Source organism: Polypterus senegalus, chromosome 11 (genome assembly GCF_016835505.1).
Source record: "Polypterus senegalus isolate Bchr_013 chromosome 11, ASM1683550v1, whole genome shotgun sequence".
Classification (NCBI taxonomy): Eukaryota; Metazoa; Chordata; class Cladistia; order Polypteriformes; family Polypteridae; genus Polypterus; species Polypterus senegalus.
This window is the reverse complement of record NC_053164.1, coordinates 10,141,916-10,161,282: the sequence shown is the minus strand read 5'-3', so window position 1 is coordinate 10,161,282 and position 19,367 is coordinate 10,141,916. Positions and strand designations below refer to the sequence as shown.

Sequence of the window (19,367 nt, the reverse complement as noted above, 5' to 3'; positions counted from 1 at the left end):
TGTACATGTGCCTTCTTGACTGTTACCAATGATGGTCTTGGTCTTGTAGCCCATTCTAGCCTTGTGCAGGTCTACAGTCTTGTCCCTGACGTCTTTTCACAGCTCTTTGGTGTTGCCCATGGTGGTGGAGAGGTTGGAATGGAAGAAATTGATTATGTGGACAGGTAGTTGTGCATTATACACGTAACAAGTTGAGATCTGAAGTATCTGGAATTGATTGATTGATGCACACAGCCAATTTGTAGGAGCCCGAATTCTGGCTGGGTTGTAGGGGATCAAGTACTTAATTCTCTCAATTTCATGCAAATCAATGTATACCTTTTATGAAATGTGTTTTTTTCTGGATTTTTGGTTGATATTCTGTCTCTCTCTCCATTAAAATGAAACTGCGCCATAAAAATTAGAGTGTCCATTTATATATAAGTGAGCAAACTTACAAATTCAATAGGGGATCAAGTACTTATTCATCCCACTGTAGAGCTGATGTGACTCGCCAAAGAGCTCCAGTTGTGTCCCATCTGTCCAAAGGACCTTCTCCCAGAAGTATTATGGCTTATGCATTTTAGCAAATTCCACTCTGGCTTTTTTATATGTGGAGTCCTCCTGGGTCTTCTTCCATTGCTTCTCTGTCACTCAACATGCAACGAATGGTGCAGTCAGACATTGATGGATCTTGAATTTGGAATTCAGCTTGTATCTCTTTGGATGTTCTTCTTGGCTTTATGTCTGCCATTCTCACTATCCTTCTGCCCATTCTGGGGTTGATTTTCCTTTGAGGCCGTGTTCAGAGAGGTTGGCTACAGTCAAACGGAACCTAAACTTCTTCATAATATTTGATACTGTTGTCACAGGAACATCAAACTGCTTGGCGATGGTTTTCTAGCCTTTGTCTTTAACATGCTGGTCTATCATTTTCTTTCTGGACTCCTCAGAAGACTCTCCCATTTGCTTTCTCTGGTCCATGTTCAGTGTGCGACACACACTGACACCAAACAGCAGAGTGATGACTTATCTTCTTTTAACTCGGCTGAAAGACTGATGGCACAATTCGATACATGTGTGATACGAATTCAGGAAAGCAGTGAGTTTGAAAAATCTGTTAAATCCGATATCAGGATCTTTTGTAGATGTCCCAACAAATGTGTCCAGGCCATTTTAAAATCTCTGTGTAGAGTTTTTGTGGTTGGTCAGTTGTCACGCTTGCTTTGCTTTACTCGATGACATATCAAAGACATGCAGGTATTCAAGGGACAACTGCTTTCCATTTTATCAATTTTCAGAGGACAGACGTTTTTCACTGCCAGCTTTTAGCTATGTGACGGGTCTCATTTGTAACTTAACAACAACAACGTTTATTTCTATAGCACAATTTCATACAAATGATCGAGCTCAAAGTGCTTTACATAATGCCATCCATCCATCCTCTTCTACTTATCCGAGGTCAGGTCGCGAGGGCAGCAGCTTGAGCAGAGATACCCAGACTTTCCTCTCCCCGGCCACTTCTTCCAGCTTTTCCGGGGAAATCCCAAGGCATTCCCAGGCCAGCCGAGAGACATAGTCCCTTCAGCGTGTCTTGGGTCTTCCCCGTGGCCTCCTCCCGGTTAGACGTGCCCGGAACACCTCACCAGGGAGGCGTCCAGGAGGCATCCTAATCAGATGCCCGAGCCACCTCGTCTGACTCCTCTCAATGCTGAGGAGCAGCGGCTCTACTCTGAGCTCCTCCCGGGTGACTGAGCTTCTCACCCTGTCTTTAAGGGAAAGCCCAGACACCCTGCGGAGGAAACTTATTTCAGCCCATGGTGTTCGCCTTCTCGCTCTTTTGGTCACTACCCATAGCTCATGACCTTACGGCTCAGCTCCTTTTTCACCACGACAGACCGATGCAGAGCCCTCATCACTGCAGATGCCGCACTGATCCGCCTGTCGATCTCACACTCCATTCTTCCCTCACTCGTGAACAAGACCCGGAGATACTTAAACTCCTCCACTTGATGAACTCCTCCACTTGCGGCAGGATCTCGCTCCCAACCCTGAGAGGGCACTCCACCCTTTTCCAGCTGAGGACCATGGTCTCGGATTTGGAGGTACTGATTCCCATCCCAGCTGCTTCACACTCAGCTGCGAACTGATCCGGAGAGAGCTGAAGATCACGGCCTGATGAAGCAAACAGGAAAACATTATCTGCTAAAAGCAGTGACCCAGTCCTGAGTCCACCAAACCGGACCCCGTCAACACCCTGGCTGTGCCTAGAAATTCTGTTCATAAAAGTTATGAACAGAATCGGTGACAAAGGGCAGCCCTGGCAAAGTCCAGCTCTCACCGGAAACGGATTCAACCTACTGCCGGCAATGTGGACCAAACTCTGACACCGGTTGTACAGGGACCGAACGGCCTTTATCAGGTCGTCCGGTACCCCATACTCTCGGAGTACTCCCCACAGGATTTCCTGAGGGAAACGGTTGAACGCCTTTTCCAAGTCCACAAAACACATGTAGACCGGTTGGGCAAACTCCCATGCACCCTCCAGGACCCTGCTAAGGGTGTAGAACTGGTCCACTGTTCCACGATTAGGACAAAAACCACACTGTTCCTCCTGAATCTGAGGTTTGGCTTTACATAACGACTAAAGAGAAAAAAAGACAAAAATAAATAAGAAAGTAGAATTAGGGAACACTAATTAACATAGAATGAAAGTAAGGTCCGCTGGCCAGGGAGGACAGAAAAAACAAAAAAACTCCACATGACAGGAGAAAAAATAAAATCTGCAGGGGCTCCAAGGCCACAAGACCACCCAGCCCCCTTTAGGCATTCTACCTAACATAAATGACCTCACAATCAGTCCTCATGGTATTCAGGGTTCTCATGGAAGAACTTGATGATGAGGGTCATGTGGACTTCTGGCCTTTAATCCATCAATGTAGGGACATCGTGGTGCTTTGATAGGTGGCGGTTGAGAAATATCCAGAAAAGCTGAAGGCAATTACAATGGATATTTATGTTATTGGGGTGTCATCAGAATCAGAGTAGAGTAGGAGCTGATTCTGGGGTCCATCTGGGGTGTGTTTTTCTCCTACTCTGTTCAATGCTTGTATGGACTGGGTTTTGGGCAAGGTCGTGGGGTCCAGCGGCTGTGGGACATCTGTTGGTGAAGAAAGGTTCATGGATCTTGACTTTGCTGACGATGATGTAATCTTTGCTGAGTCAATCGAGGCTCTGATTGGGGCGCTCGAGAGACTGAGTGAGGAGTCTGAATGTCTGGGCTTGTGTGTGTCCTGATAAAAACCAAGAGCCAGGCCTTTAATGACCTCTTGAGCATGGCCATCAGCAGTGTGTCTGTCTGTGGAGAGAGTGTCAACCTCATCGAGAGGTTTACTTACCTCGGCAGTGACATTCATGTCTCTGGTGACTCTTCCTATGAAATCAGCAGACGGATTGGCAGAGCATGGGGGGTCATGAGTTCGCTGGAAAGGGGTGTGTGGTGCTACTGATATCTATGCAAAAGAATGAAGGTCCAAGTCTTTAGAGTCCTGTCTTGCTATATGGTTGTGAGACATGGACGATATCCAGTGACCTGAGATGAAGACTGTATTCCTTCACTACTGTGTCACTCTGGAAAATCCTTGGGTACCGTTGGTTTGACTTTGTGTTGCTCATGGACTCCCGAATGAGGCACATTACCACATTATGTGGTGGAATATCAGTTACGGCACTACGGCCATGTGGCGCATTTCCCAGAGGGTGATCCGGCTTGTAAGATCCTCATTGTTGGACACCCGAGCGGCTGGACCCGCCCACGTAAAACCTGGTTGTGGCAGATAAAGGGTCATTTCCTGAGGGTGGGATTGAACCTTGTGTCTGCCTGGGGGGTTGCAAACCAGGATCCCTAGTTGTTTCGTTGTGTAGTGGGTGCGGCAATACACTGTGCCAGTGCATGCTCCCCAATTTGACTTGACTTGGTTTCATCTTTGACAGTACTCTTATCTTTCCTATCTCACATTAAAAACATCACCCGATCTGCCTACTTCCACGTACGTAATATTAATCACATCTGCCCCTCCCTCAAATCCCATACCACTGCCATCCTTGTTCACAGTCTTGTAACTTCTTGTCTGGACTATTGCAATTCAGAATTCTGCTGCCTGCATCATTACTTGAACCCCGCCTAGTCACCATATTACTCCGGTCTTGCAAAAGCTTCATTGGCTCCTGATTAAGTTTCGAATTGATTGTAAAATTCTTCTGTTAACATTTAAGGCCATTCATAACCTCGCCCTTCCATACCTGTCCGACCTTTTTCATGTTGCCATTCCCTCTCATAACACTTAGATCCTCCTCCTTCCTTCATCCACCTGAGCGTCCCTCTCTCCCCTCTAACCACCTTTGGGAGCTTAGCATTTAGCCATCCTGCTCCCAAGCTCTGGAACTCACTACCAACTGAGCTTAGAAATACTGAATCATTCTCAACATTCAAACGTAAACTTATAACCCATCTGTTCAAAATGGCTTTTTCTTTGTGATTACAATGGCTTTGTTTGGTTTTACCATCTTATTTTCTGGTACTTTTAGTTCTGTTTACAATGTTGTATTATCGTAGTATTTCCCTCTATTTACCCTTTACCTGTTTTCCCTCAAGAGTAAGTGTTCTCGTCAAGTTTATCGGGTTGGTGTACTGTTGCATTTTAAGGGCTCAGAACGCGTACGCGCCCGCATCATGGCTGCCATGCGTTCCCAGCGTTCATTTCACGCGTCCTCTGAGCAGGTCCTCAGAAATTAACGCGTGCGCGAGTTGCAGTACCAGCAAAAAGTCGGGGGGCGCAGTGTGCTCAAAGTCGGAACGTGACGTCAGAGTCTCTGTTTACTATCTCCATGTGACAGCAAGCCTCTATGGAGATCCTTCGGGGATCGATGTGCACACTTTGCTGTTTGATGAATGGCTCAAATACAGCTCTATACATTATGTAGCCGATGTGAAGTTGCAAAAAAAAAAAATAAATAGACGGCACAAAAGATGGTATGTGAGACTTTTAAAATGTATCGTGTCATTTATATATGTCTTTTTTATGTTTTCATTTTTGCAACTTAACAACAGCAACATAATGCATAACCTTATACAGTGGAACCTTGGTTCACGACCATAATTCGTTCCAGAACTTTGGTCGTAAACCGAGTTGGTTGTGAACCGAAGCAGTTTCCCCCATAGGATTGTATGTAAATACAATTAATCCGTTCCAGACCGTACAAACTGTATGCAAATATGTAAAAATATGTACAGATAAGCACAAATATAGTTAATTACACCATAGAATCCACAGTGTAATAGTAAACTAATGTAAAAACATTGAATAACACTGACACAAAACACCCAGGCTCCCTGATCAGCTACAGGAGCTGGCTCGCTCACGCTCTCTCTCTGTGTAGCGAGCACAAACACACACACACACACACCTATCCGTCCCCCCAATCCCTTCCCTGTCAGCTGCCCGGCTCTCTAATCTCTCTGTAGCACGTGCTCGCAGCATTTTTTAAAATGACTTTTAAGCACAGCAGAAAAAATTCCAAAGCGCTTGCAAAACCAACTCACAAGCAAACAAGAAAGCGAGATTGCAGGAGATCACGCTATTAAACCTAAAGCCTGATCGCTGTAAACAATGTTTTTAAAATGACTTTTAAGCACAGCAGAAAAAAACATCGCACAAATCCGAACTTCATTTAAAAACCAACTCGCAAGCAACCAAAAAAGTAACATTGCAACAAATCACACGATGAAGTCCTCCATGTAAACAATTTTAATGAGTTTTAAGCACAAGGAAAAAGCGAACATTTGAAAAGAGAAATGTAACATCGACCTAATCGCTATGAAAAACTCCATCTGTAAACCTTTCATGAGTTTTAAGCACAAGGAAAAAAGCGAACATTTGAAAAAAGAGAAAAATAACATTGCAACATATCGCATTATGAACTAAAAATTAACTTTTGAAAAATCCGCAATACAAAAACCACCAAGAAAACTAACCTTGCATGAAACGAGTTCTGGCATGAAGTGTTTTCCTTCAGGTGTTTTCTCTCTTGTGATTTCTTGGGTTTCTGGTGCTTTTAGCTGTTTAGCTGGTGGGAGTGAAAGCCTCATGCAGCCATTCCAAAAAGAACGTTCTTGTGACCCTCCACATTACTGGCAGTCTGGCTTTGTTTAAATTATGCTGCTTGAAAGCACGAGGGTTCTCCGATTGGTAAATGAGTAAACTGGTAAACATTTTTTCCACCTTTTGTAATTTCTTTCTTTACTTCGATTTCAATTTTCTTCAAAACTTTCTTCTGACAACTCTCCACTTGCTTAGAAGCCATAGTTAACTGCAAAAGCACACGAAATACTGTAGAGCACAAAGAGAGTGCACGTCTTATTGAAAACAATGAACAAGGAGCGGCTTTGCTTAAATGATGTTTTCGCTTGCACTACAGCCTACAGATAGGCAGGAAACACGTGCAGCAATCTCCTCCTCCCCCTTCCCAGCAGGCACGTGCTAGCTCGCCCTTTCTCTCTCTCTCTCTCTCAACTGAGGACGCAAGGGAAACTGGCTTGTTCAGCAAACACGTGCAGCAATCTCCTCCTCCACCTCCCTAGCAGGCAAGTGCTCGCTCGCCCTTTCTCTCTCTCTCTTTCTCTCTCTCTCTTTCAGCTCAGCTTGCAGGCAGGCAAGGGAACCTGGCTTGTTTGTATACCGAGTGTGTGGTTGTGAACCGAGGCAAAAGTTTGGCGATCTTTTTGGTCGTGAACCGAGTTGTACGTGAACCGGGACGTTCGTGAACCGAGGTTCCACTGTATTTGAGCCACTGAGAAAAAAATAAAGGACACGGTGAAAACGTGTATTTTGTGATTAAAGTGGAAATTTCGGCTTTAATCTCGAAATGTCCTCTTTCACCTCGTAGTTTACTTTATCATTAAAGCAGACGGTCGTAAACGTCATCCCAGTTTTTAATCGCTATGAGCTTCTTGGACCTGACAGCAGGTAAAGTAAAACAATAAAAAATAGATGGCACAAAAGATGGTATGTGAGACTTTTAAAATGTATCGTGTCATTACGATCGGGAATATGCGACGCTTGAATATAAAAGCACCACGAATGCATCTGTATGTCAGCATTTTGCTTCAGCAGCGGAAAGCAGCAATAGATCGCCAAACAGAACAAATTAAATGTATGATATTCCAACTTTCTGCACATTTAGAATGTTTAGATTTATACTTGATATCACTTTCATGATGAAATGCAATAAAATGTGTATGTTACATTTTACATATAATTTCGTTTAAATAATGAATACTGTTAATAAATTCACACATGAGGCAATAATCACACGCATGGGGGTGTCACGGTGGCGGAGCGATAGCACTGCTGTCTCGCAGGGAGTTATGTTGCTGGTATTCCACACTGTGCTCCGGTTTCCTTCCAAAGATGTGCAGATTTGGGGATTTGGTGCCGCTAAAATGACGCTAGTGTATGTGTGTGCTTGTATTCACCTTGCGATGAGCTGAGGCCTCGTCAAGGGACGGTTTCTCACTCGTGCCCAATGCTTCCTGGAATGGACACATACATCCCTGGATTTATGGATTTAATCAATAAACATCCTTTTAAGGTGTTATCAGAATTTAATAGGTGTTTTAGGCAATTCACAACACAGAGAAGCCGAACATGTTCTCACCGTGATTATATCTCGCACTGCCACCAGGTGGATTCCTCCATATTTACGTAAAGTACGCACGCAAGTATAAACACTACAACGCTGGCGTAACAGGAGCATCCGCTGCAGCATGCGTCGCGTGAAGTATAACTCCGGCCTAAGACGAACACACGCATACATACATACATACATAGCTATACGCATACACACAGATCCTCACCACAACAGTGCCCCATGAATGACACACACACACGTTAACCTTTAGCACTTTAAACCTTACAAGTGCTTTAGGAATAACACAGCCTTTCACTCACTCAGCACTTCAAGAGACTTACTTATTATCAGCACGAACAACATACGATGTTTTAATGATATCTCAGACCTAAATATTACTCTTGGTCTACAAGAATACATTTAAACATACAAAGACTCAGCACTCTTGACTATAGGCCATTTATCAGTCACGAATACCTTCTTCACTTACTGTTCCTACTATTGAGTGGAGCTCTCACCTTCAGCCAAAATAAACCTCGTAGCACAGAGGTAATGGCAAATATCTGGCTGCACTAGGTGCTCAAAGAAATCTACCTTATTACTTCAATCACTCAAGACATGAAGACAAAGCATAGAAAGTTAAAAGCAGCATGGTATTTATTACAGGATTAATAATAATACCGCTGGAACAACGAATAATAGAATATAGTTACCCGATAGGAAAGTCTGGATGTACAGTATATAGTTTTTAGAAAAAGCTTACGAAAAAGTTAACAGATGTCAAGGATGAATGTCCCAGGGCGGCGTTTGATTTAGCAATCGATTTTCAAGATGCTTTTCTGATGACCAGTGACGTCTTCGTCCATTCATCTTCCTCCCGCCTTCCTTGCGTCCTTACATTCTTCTTCTGATGTTGCTTTCAAAATGAGGCATATTTATTATGAAATGTCATGCCGCGGTTTCACAACACATGCACCTGATTGGCTGGCTGTCAATACGATGGATGAATTTTGCTCAAACTCTTCCCAGATAATAAAGTTCTTTGATATTGCCTCATGTCCTCCTTTCCCATGCTGTGAACCAAATTGTTGCCCCAGATGTCCATCCATAAAGTAATCAGTAACCTGAGGCATGGCTCAGTCTTCCTTTCCCAGGCTGTAATACCATTTTAACACTATGCTGTGAACAACTGTTATAAAAGTGAGGTGTAAGGGAAGATGACATGCTTTGATTTGTTCTGAATGTAATTCATCTGTTGTCTTATCTTGACCAAAACATAATTGGAAAATTAAACCAAAATGTTCAGATTTTATACACCATAACAGATGTGCTTTTTATTTATTGCTTGTTTGGTATCCTTGAGTGCTTAGAAAGGTGCCTTTGTATAAATAAAATGTAAATGTATTTATTATTATTGTCAAGGTGTTTTTTGGTATTTGTTTGCTTTTTCTCATTAATCCTTTGCTTCTTTCAGTGATACTTCATTGGATTTTTTTTTTCAGTTAGATAATAATGTAATAACTGAATTTAAAAAATATCTTTCCTTGGTTTTGGTATAATGTTTGATATTACTGGGATTTTATTTCAGGGAGTTCTCTGGGTTTCCCTTCTGATGTCTTTATTTTGGATACCGTGGGGGGTGGAGATATGAACTTGGGGGAACTTGCAGACCTCACGGTGGCCAATGACAATGACCTGACAATTGACGTAAGTATTTAAAGGTGTGGTCTTCTTGGATCTCCTAAATAAAGTTGTGGCCGCGCATGATAAGCTGTTCTGTTCTTTGTAGTTGCAGGATAGCCGGGAGGAGTTCAAAAAGACGTGGAATCCCCGCTTTACACTGCGCAGCCACTTTGATGGGATCCGAGGGCTGGCCTTCCATCCAAGCCAAGCAGTTCTGCTGACAGGATCTGAGGATGGTACCCTCAAACTCTGGAATTTGCACAAGGCCATCCACTCCAAGAAGTGAGCAGTCTTAGCACTTGATTTAGTCTATGGGTAACTTGACCAAAAAGTCAGTTAAAAAAATATGCAACAGGGTCAGGTTATTGTGCTGCCTGCATAATACAGTGGTGTGAAAAACTATTTGCCCCCTTCCTGATTTCTTATTCTTTTGCATGTTTGTCACACAAAATGTTTCTGATCATCAAACACATTTAACCATTAGTCAAATATAACACAAGTAAACACAAGATGCAGTTTTTAAATGATGGTTTTTATTATTTAGGGAGAAAAAAAAACAAACCTACATGGCCCTGTGTGAAAAAGTAATTGCCCCCTGAACCTAATAACTGGTTGGGCCACCCTTAGCAGCAATAACTGCAATCAAGCGTTTGCGATAACTTGCAATGAGTCTTTTACTGCGCTCTGGAGGAATTTTGGCCCACTCATCTTTGCAGAATTGTTGTAATTCAGCTTTATTTGAGTGTTTTCTAGCATGAACCACCTTTTTAAGGTCATGCCATAGCATCTCAATTGGATTCAGGTCAGGAATTTGATGAGACTTTTGTCTCATCAGTCCACAAGGTTTTTTCCCAAAAGTCTTGGCAATCATTGAGATGTTTCTTAGCAAAATTGAGATGAGCCCTAATGTTCTTTTTGCTTAACAGTGGTTTGCGTCTTGGAAATCTGCCATGCAGGCCGTTTTGCCCAGTCTCTTTCTTATGGTGGAGTCGTGAACACTGACCTTAATTGAGGCAAGTGAGGCCTGCAGTTCTTTAGACGTTGTCCTGGGGTCTTTTGTGACCTCTCGGATGAGTCGTCTCTGCGCTCTTGGGGTAATTTTGGTCGGCCGGCCACTCCTGGGAAGGTTCACCACTGTTCCATGTTTTTGCCATTTGTGGATAATGGCTCTCACTGTGGTTCGCTGGAGTCCCAAAGCTTTAGAAATGGCTTTATAACCTTTACCAGACTTATAGATCTCAATTACTTCTGTTCTCATTTGTTCCTGAATTTCTTTGGATCTTGGCATGATGTCTAGCTTTTGAGGTGCTTTTGGTCTACTTCTCTGTGTCAGGCGGCTCCTATTGAAATGATTTCTTGATTAAAACAGGTGTGGCAGTAATCAGGCCTGGGGGTGGCTACGGAAATTGAACTCAGGTGTGATACACCACAGTTAGGTTATTTTTGAACAAGGGGGCAATTACTTTTTCACACAGGGCCATGTAGGTTTGGATTTTTTTTTTCTCCCTAAATAAAAAAAAACATCATTTAAAACTACATTTTGTGTTTACTTGTGTTATATTTGACTAATGGTTAAGTGTGTTTGATGATCAGAAACATTTTGTGTGACAAACATGCAAAAGAATAAGAAATCAGGAAGGGGGCAAATAGTTTTTCACACCACTGTGTGTATATATATATATATATATATATATATATATATATATATATATATATATATATAAAGAGAAAGAGAGATATTGTATAAAGATACTAACTATGCCCTGTGGCTCTGCCTGTGTTGAAGTAAAACAAGACAGCGAGGAGGTCCTCACCCATCTCCCCACTCCTGATGTCACATGACTCCCTCCCCTCTGCCCGCAGCCTTTGACTCAGATTATCACAAATATATCGCTCTTGCAAGCAAAACTATGATTCTTAGTGTGATAAGAGAAGTCGCAAAATCAACTGGAATGTTCAAGCAAATTCGAAAAAAGAGCCCGATCTAAATCTGTTAAGTAGTTTTCTCATGAAAAACAGACAGGCAGACAGATGTTGGATTTTATATATTTAGAGATAATGTGTGCTACCGGCAGTATAAAAGCAGGTATTGTACCGAATGCCTAGGCATTCTATAGAATGTGTGATGTTTTTAGGCAACGCATGAAATGTCTGTGTTACTTTAATATGCTATATACTTTCCCTAGGCATTGTACAGAATGACTTGCCAGTTTGCCTTTTGGCATTGCATAGAATGCCAAGGAAATGTTTGAAATTTTAATTGTCTCATGCTTTGAATTCCTAATTTCACACATTCACTTTATCACACACCCACACACCAACCCCCTTTTTTGTTTTCCCGGATACGCACTTTTACGTTTTTTTTTTCTTTGATTTGTTGATATTTCATTAGTTTCACTTTTATTTCAGAACATCTGTGAAAAACAGTACTTGGAATCTATTGAATCCCAATGTGCTGAATCTTTTTAATGAGGTCAGTGAGTCGTGTTGAATGACTTTGTACCATAATTCAGGATAGGTGTATCTCTTTGGAATTTAAGCACAGACAGAACGATCGACATCATCAGCAGTTAATCTTTTTTTTTTGCAAATTAACCAATAAAAGCATGTGCAGTAAACTCCGTTTTTGAAATTCACTTGACTTAAACTTCAAAACCTTACAATATTTACATACTTCTGACATATCACCTGTGTCCATATATTCGATTTCTATTCGCCTTTTCGTTATTTCTCAGAGTAATAATTTCTCTTTCTTTGCGCTAATGCCATCTTTACTTTCTTTATTCTGACCCTGTCATTTTTTTCTGCCTTCATATTCTGTATCTTGCTCCGCATGTGTTTCTACGAGTCTTTTGAATTCCAGTTTTCATTTTCTCTAACCTGCTGTGGATGTGTTTGGCCCCCTTGTTTTTTAACCTCTTTATGGTGTTTTACTTTGTTTTCTACTCTTTGTCTTTTATTTCTGACCTCGATTTATCCTGCTTTTGTTTCAATGACTCCTGGTCTGTGGAGATTATTTTGCCTTTTTCGAGTAATAATTTCCATTTGTTTGCGCTCCTGCAATCTTTTCTTTCTTTTTTTTTTATAATTTTTAATTTTCCTACTTTCATATTCTTTAACTTTCTCCACATGTGTATTGTGACAACTTTTTTTTTTTGAGCCTTTCGAATTCCACAGCTTTCCTAATCTCTAACCTGCTCTGCATGTGTTTAGTGCCAACGTCCAGATTGGGCCTGCTTTTTATTTAATTCCACTTGTTCCGGGCTGATAATTACTTTCCTTATTTTCTGAATTTGCACCGAGATTATTCTTTTTCTTTTTTGTCTCTCCAACGCTTTTGAGTCTCTTTTCTCTGTGCTGCTTTCTTCTTCACTTAGTCGTCTGTGTTCCATTTATAACGTATTGTCCTTATACTTTATGTGCACTGAGAGCTCTGGATCTGTGTCTGCTCAAAGCCAAAGCACAACTGAGTGTGTTTGCTGGCTGCCCGTGCTCTTATTTATTTGTAAGTAGGACGTGTCTTGCAAGAATCTCCTGATCTACGTCATCGTGAGACGTTCCGGGGTCAATCTCTTTGCACAAAGTCTCATATTTAAGGTCCCCGCGAGACGCTCCGTGGCCAATCTCTTTAGTCTCGCGGGTCTTTCAAGTGTCTTCCTTGATCTTAACGTAAAGATCACGTCTCGTCACCTTACTGTTTCTCTCTAAGATTTTTTTTTATAATAGAGAGATATAATATTTACTAGCTTTGTAAGCCTGTGTTGTAAAAAGGCCTGGACTCCTATAAACTATTGAAATCCTCAGGGAAAAAAAAATTGAAATGCAGAGTCGGTGGTTTCGTTTTGCAGATGTGCTCACCCCCCTTGTCCATCAGCGGCTATGCAAATTTCTCTCTCATTTTGTCTCTCCTCGTCGGTTTCACTTTGGTGATGGAGTCGCTTTCTTTCAGCTTCATGCTGTAGCCTCGCACTTCCTGGGCCAGACAGACAGACAGAGAGACACACACTTCCACACGTAGATGTTTTTATACATATACACACACAGATATAAGTATGTATGTGTGTGTGTATGTATATATATATATTTATATATATATATATTTATATTTAAGATATATATATATTTATATATTTATATATATATATATATATATATAGTGAAAAGGCGCTATATAGCCCTTGAACCCTCAGGGATGACTCCAAACAACGGATAAAAGTCCAATATTTTTATTGTGACTCACAGTGCACCAAGCACCTTCCACACTACTCATTCAATAAACTCACAAATACTCAATACTCCTCCTCGCCCAGACACTTGCTCCTCTACCTCCCAGCTCAGCTCAGTGTCTGGACTGAAGCACTGTCCTTTTATAGCCCCTGACCCGGAGGTGTTCCTGTCCCAGCAGTCCACAGTTCCTTATTCCTTCCGGTCAGGGCAATCAGTCTTTACTTCACCCCGAGCACGCCATTCCTTCCCGTCCACGTGACTGTGACGTACTCCGGTCATAGGGCACAACAGATCCCACAAGTCCTCCCACAGCGCCTCCTGGTGGTCCCCAGGGTATCCAGCAGGGCTGTGTATAAACACTACAGAGTCCATAAGGCCCTGCTGGACCTCGGGCACGATCCTGCTGCCGGAGAGCTCCTCCTGTCGGCCTGGGGTGCAGACCGGCCTGGGAAGCCGGCAGTCTTCCACAATATATATATATATATATATATATTTATATTTAAGATATATATATATATTTTTTTTTTTTGCTTTCATATAAATGATGGAGTTCAAAGTGCTTTACATGATGAAGGAAGAGAAAAAAGACAAAATAAATAAGAAAATAAAATTAGGGAACACTAATTAACATAGAATTAAAGTAAGGTTTGATGGCCAGGAGGACAAAAAAAAAAACTCCAGACGGCTGGAGAAAAAATCATCTGCAGGGGTTCCAAGGCCACGAGACCACCCAGCCAGCCCCTTCTAGTCATTTTACCTGATATCAATGACCTCACAATCAGTCCTCATGGTATTCAGGGTTCACGTTAGTGATGTGTCGTTCGTGAACGAGCCGGCTCTAAGAACCGATGCTTTGAAGCGAACGAGAGGAGCCGATGCCCGTCGAGCAGAGCCGAAGCTTCAGCCGCTCCTGCTCAGCTCTGCTGAAAATCCATTCGGCAGGGATGGGACTTTATTTATATGGACACACAGAACATTTGCTCATAATGCCGGCTCGTTCACAAATGACACATCGGACTAGGATCGTACCACTATGTGAAAGAAGGAAGGGGGGGCAGATGCTCCGAAGACAGCGAGTGTTGGTACAGGCCATGACAATGTCGCTCTATGTACCTGTCGATGCGACAGACGAGGAGCCATTTTTAAATGCAAGCGCATCGTGAAGAAAAAAAAGAAGAGTAAAGAGATGAGTGAAAGCCGAAAAAGAAGCAGCATCTGGCTGCATTTAAGTGATATTGGAGACTGCAAAGCAAAGTGCAGAATTTGTAATATGAAAATATCCGTTAGAGCAGGGTCAACAACAAACCTGCACAGACATAGGCTATAAGATCCACCCACCCATCTGTGCAACTGGAGGAGAGCATGCCCTCTCTCCTGCCATCCACTGACCCTGAAAAAGAGACAAGTACTTCTGCTGCAGCATCCACTGTCTTACCGAAAACTACAGGTATAACACGGTCTTCAGTTCAAACCAAAATAAGCACATTTATTCCAAAACAAATGATGCCAGACAAACAAATAAGTGCCGACGAGGAGCTGGCTAAAATGATAGCTAGTGACTTTCAACCATTTTCCATTGTGGAGGACATTGGATTTACAACTTTTGTACAGGCCCTAAACCCCATGTATGTTCCTGGCCTAAAAACTTTTATTCAAAGAGTCATTGTGTTGTGTTGTTGTTGAGATTGGCCTTTATTTGTTTGCTGAGGTTTTGTGTTAAGTTGTTCATTTAAAGCTTTTATTGAAATGTTAAATAATAGTAACGGTGTATTTTTTGTAATGGAAAAAATGCATAAAAATACGTAATGTCTGAAAACAATGAATAAGAAATTGCCTATACACAATGGGCGCAGATCGACACCACAGAAAACCGGAAAAAGAACAGCAGAGAAATTGGGGGTTATTATGGATTGAGGAGCCATGAAGAAAGATAAATCAATGCATATACAGAATATCAGGGTTACACTAAAATGAAGCTATGAGAAAGCCATGTTACAAAAATGAGTTTTTAATCTGTTTTTTAAAGTGCTCCACCGTATCAGCCTGGTGAATTTGTCAGTCAGCTATTTCAGATTTTAGGTGCCTAACAGCAAAAGGCCGCCTCACCACTTCTTTTAAGTGTAGCTGTAGCTGAATTCTAAGTAGACCCTCATTTGAAGATCTGAGGTTACGATTTGGAGTGTACGGTGACAGCCATTCTGAAATATAGGACTGAGCAAGATGATTTAAGGCTTTGTAAACCATCAGCAGTATTTTAAAGTCAATTCTAAATGGCACTGGTAACCAGTGTAGTGACATCAGAACTGGGGTGATGTGCTCAGATTTTCTTTTCCTAGTTAAAATTCTGGCAGCTCCATTCTGCTCGAGTTGTAACTGATTGATGTCTTTTTTGGGTGGTCCTGGGAGGAGTGCGTTACAGTAATCTAGCCATCTGAAAACAAAAGCGTGAACTAGAGAATTTTCAATTGTCAAAGAAATATTGCCACATTTGGCCATGACAGTTTTAGTTCCTACCAGAAGAACCTCTGTTTTATCGCTGTTTAATTTGTGAAAGTTAGCAGAGAACCCTAATTTACCTTCCTACAAGCAGTCAGAGAGAGTGGAAGGGTGGAATCAGGCTTTTAGGAGACAGATACAGTTGAGTGTCATCAGCATAACAGTGCAAGTCAATATCAAATTTCATAAAAATATGACTTAAAGGAAGAGGGTTAATGATAAGTGGAAGTGGGGCCCAAGATAGAGTCCTGGTGAACACCACTAACCACTGGGCAAAGTTTTGTGATCTGGAATTTATTACTGTCGTTATCATAGAAAACTATTTTTTTTTTTGTCTTTTGCAGAAATGCAGTCCTGGATGTGGAACCCATATACACTTTTCGGGCACACAGGTATGAGAGTTTTATTTTGGCCCAGTACTACTTTGGAATGTACAGTACCTGCCTTCTTCTCAGAAATGAATCTGAAACATCTAAGATGCCACTGTGACATTTCCAGTTAAGCAGAAAATAAATAAGACATTCCAAGTGCTCCTGGCACATGCCAGCACTCGTCTCTGATAGTCGCAATGTTTTTGTTTATTAAGGCTGCAATTTCCTCTTTCGCAATAATAATAATAGTGAATGTATTACAGTACGTTTCTTAACAGAAGCAGTTGTTTTTGTAAAATGAGCAAATAGTTGTCTTTGATTAAAACTTGTTTGGTCTTTGAAGGGGCAGTATGTTGGCGCAGTGGTTAGCACTGCTTTAACAACAACAACATTTATTTATATAGCACATTTTCATACAATAAATGTAGCTCAAAGTGCTTTACATAATGAAGACACGGTAAGAAAAATAAGTCAACATTAATTAACGTAGAATAAGAGTAAGGTCCGATGGGCAGGGAGGACAGAAAAAAAAAAAAAAAAAACTGCAGACGGCTTGAGAAAAAAAAAATCTGCAGGGATTCCAGACCATGAGACCCCCTGACCAGTCCCCTCTGGGCATTCTACTTAACATAAATGAGACAGTCCTCTTTGGATTTAGGGTTCTCACGGAAGGACTTGATGATGATGGTCATGTACACTTCTAGCTTTTAGTCCATCAATGTTGGAACATCATGATGCTTTGAGTAGGTGGTGGTGGCGCAGGCCGCCACCACAAAGAAACCAGAAAAAGAAACAAGAGAGAGTAGGGGTCATTACGGATTTTAGAGCCACCATGAATAGTTATTGTGATGAATTGAATATACAGAGTATCAGGATTAAATTAAAGTGAAGTTATGAGAAGGCCTTTCTCATGGATTTGGATTTTCTGTGCACCAAATAGTTAGGATATAGCGGGATGGATGGATGTAATGTGTTATATTTTAGCATGAGTTTAACATCCCATTCTTTTCTCTCTTGCTGTGTTCTGAAGTTGCCCATAAGCACTGTGACTTTAAAGTCCCTCTCACCGTGTCCATGGCTGTTGAATTGGGCTGGTACAGGAACATCTCTGTCACCCTGTCAGTGAGCCAAGCAGCAGCACTCTCCACTGTCCATCCAATCCGCTATATCCTAACTACAGGGTCATGGGGGTCTGCTGGAGCCAATCACAGCCAACACAGGGCACAAGGCAGTAAACAAACCCCGGGCAGGGCGCCAGCCCACCGCATTGCCCCACTGTGCCAACCTAAATTACTCGAATCAAGTTCCAATTTTAAATCCACGTTACCTGTATTCTGAATGTTATTGTTGTTTTTTTTCTTTCCAGTGGATCTGTGCTCTCACTCGCTATGGGGGAAAATGGTGACTTTTGCTACAGTGGTGGTCTCGATGGCAGTGTGCGTTGCTGGAAGATTCCTGATTTAAATGTGGATCCTTATGATAATTATGGTGAGTAATAAAAGAGAGCATTATTATGGAACCGTGAATCAGTTATTCTTTTATACTCTCTTTTTTTCCGTAAAATGCCTTATTACGTTTGCAAGCTTACAGTCCAGTATACAGTCATATGAAAAAGTTTGAGAACCCCTCTCAGCCTGTATAATAATTGGTCTCCTTTCAACAATTAAGATACCAGTGGTATGTCTTTCATTTCCTAGGAACATCTGAGTATTGGGTTGTTTTCCGAACAAAGATTTTTGTGACGCAGTATTTAGTCATATGAAATTAAATTAAATGTGAAAAACTGGCTGTGCACAAATGTGGGTCCCCTTGTCATTGTGCTGATTTGAATGTCTGTCACTGCTCAATGCTGATTACTTGTAACACCAAATTGGTTGGATGAGCTCGTGAAGCCTTGAACTTCATAGACAGGAGTGTCCAATCATGAGTGGTTAAATTTATTTAAGGTGGTCAATTGCAAGTTGTGCTTCCTTCCCTTTGACTCTCCTCTGAAGAGTGACAGACAGCATGGGATCCTCAAAGCAACTCTCCAAAGATCTGAAAACAAAGATTGTTGAGTCTCCTGGTTTAGGGGAAGGCTACAAAAAGTCATCTCAGAGGTTTCAACTGTCAGTTTCAACTGTAAGGAGTGGAATCAGGAAATAGAAGGCCACAGGCACAGTTGCTGTTAAACCAACCCAGCAGGTCTGGCAGACCAAGAAAAATACAGGAGCGGCATATGGGCAGGATTGTGAGAATAGTTACAGACAACCCACAGATCACCTCCAAAGACCTGCAAGAACATCTCGCTGCAGATGGTGTATCTGTACATCGTTCTACAATTCAGCGCAATTTGCACAAAGAACATCAGTATGGCAGGGTGATGAGAAAGTAGCCCTTTCTGTACTCACGCCACAAACAGAGTCGCTTGTTGTATGCCAATGCTCATTTTGACAAGCCAGATTCATTTTGGAACAAAGTGCTTTGGACCGATGAGACAACAATGGAGTTATTTGTTCAGAACAAAAAGCACTTTGCACGGCGGAAGAACAACACCGCAGTCCAAGAAAAATACCTGCTACCTGCTGTCAATTTTGGTGGAGGTACCATCATGCTGTTGGGCTGTGTGGCTAGTTCAGGGACTGGGGCCCTTGTTAAAGTCAAGGATGGGATGAATTCAACCCAATATCAAAAAATTCTTCAGGATAATGTTCAAGCATCAGTCACAAAGTTGAAGTTACTTAAGCAGAGGTTGGATATTCCAACAAGACAATGACCCAAAACACAGTTGGAAATCTACAAAGGCATTCATGCAGAGAGTGAAGTACAATGTTCTGGAATGGCCGTCACAGTCCCCTCACTTGAATGTCATTGAAAATCTTTGGGACGATTTGAAGCAGGCTGTCCATCAAATTGAACTGAACTGGAGAGATTTTGTATGAA

At 41.8% G+C, this 19,367-nt stretch overlaps 1 protein-coding gene across 1 annotated transcript in view; it reads left to right on the top strand.

Annotated features, from left to right (window-relative positions):
• Window positions 1-19,367, top strand: part of strn4 (striatin, calmodulin binding protein 4) — a 127,274-nt gene that overhangs the window by 62,990 nt on the left and 44,917 nt on the right. The window contains exons 9-12 of the mRNA XM_039768041.1: window positions 9,257-9,375; window positions 9,458-9,633; window positions 16,419-16,466; window positions 17,812-17,933. Of these exons, the coding sequence (XP_039623975.1) occupies window positions 9,257-9,375; window positions 9,458-9,633; window positions 16,419-16,466; window positions 17,812-17,933 (465 nt within the window). The remainder of the gene's footprint in view (window positions 1-9,256; window positions 9,376-9,457; window positions 9,634-16,418; window positions 16,467-17,811; window positions 17,934-19,367) is intronic.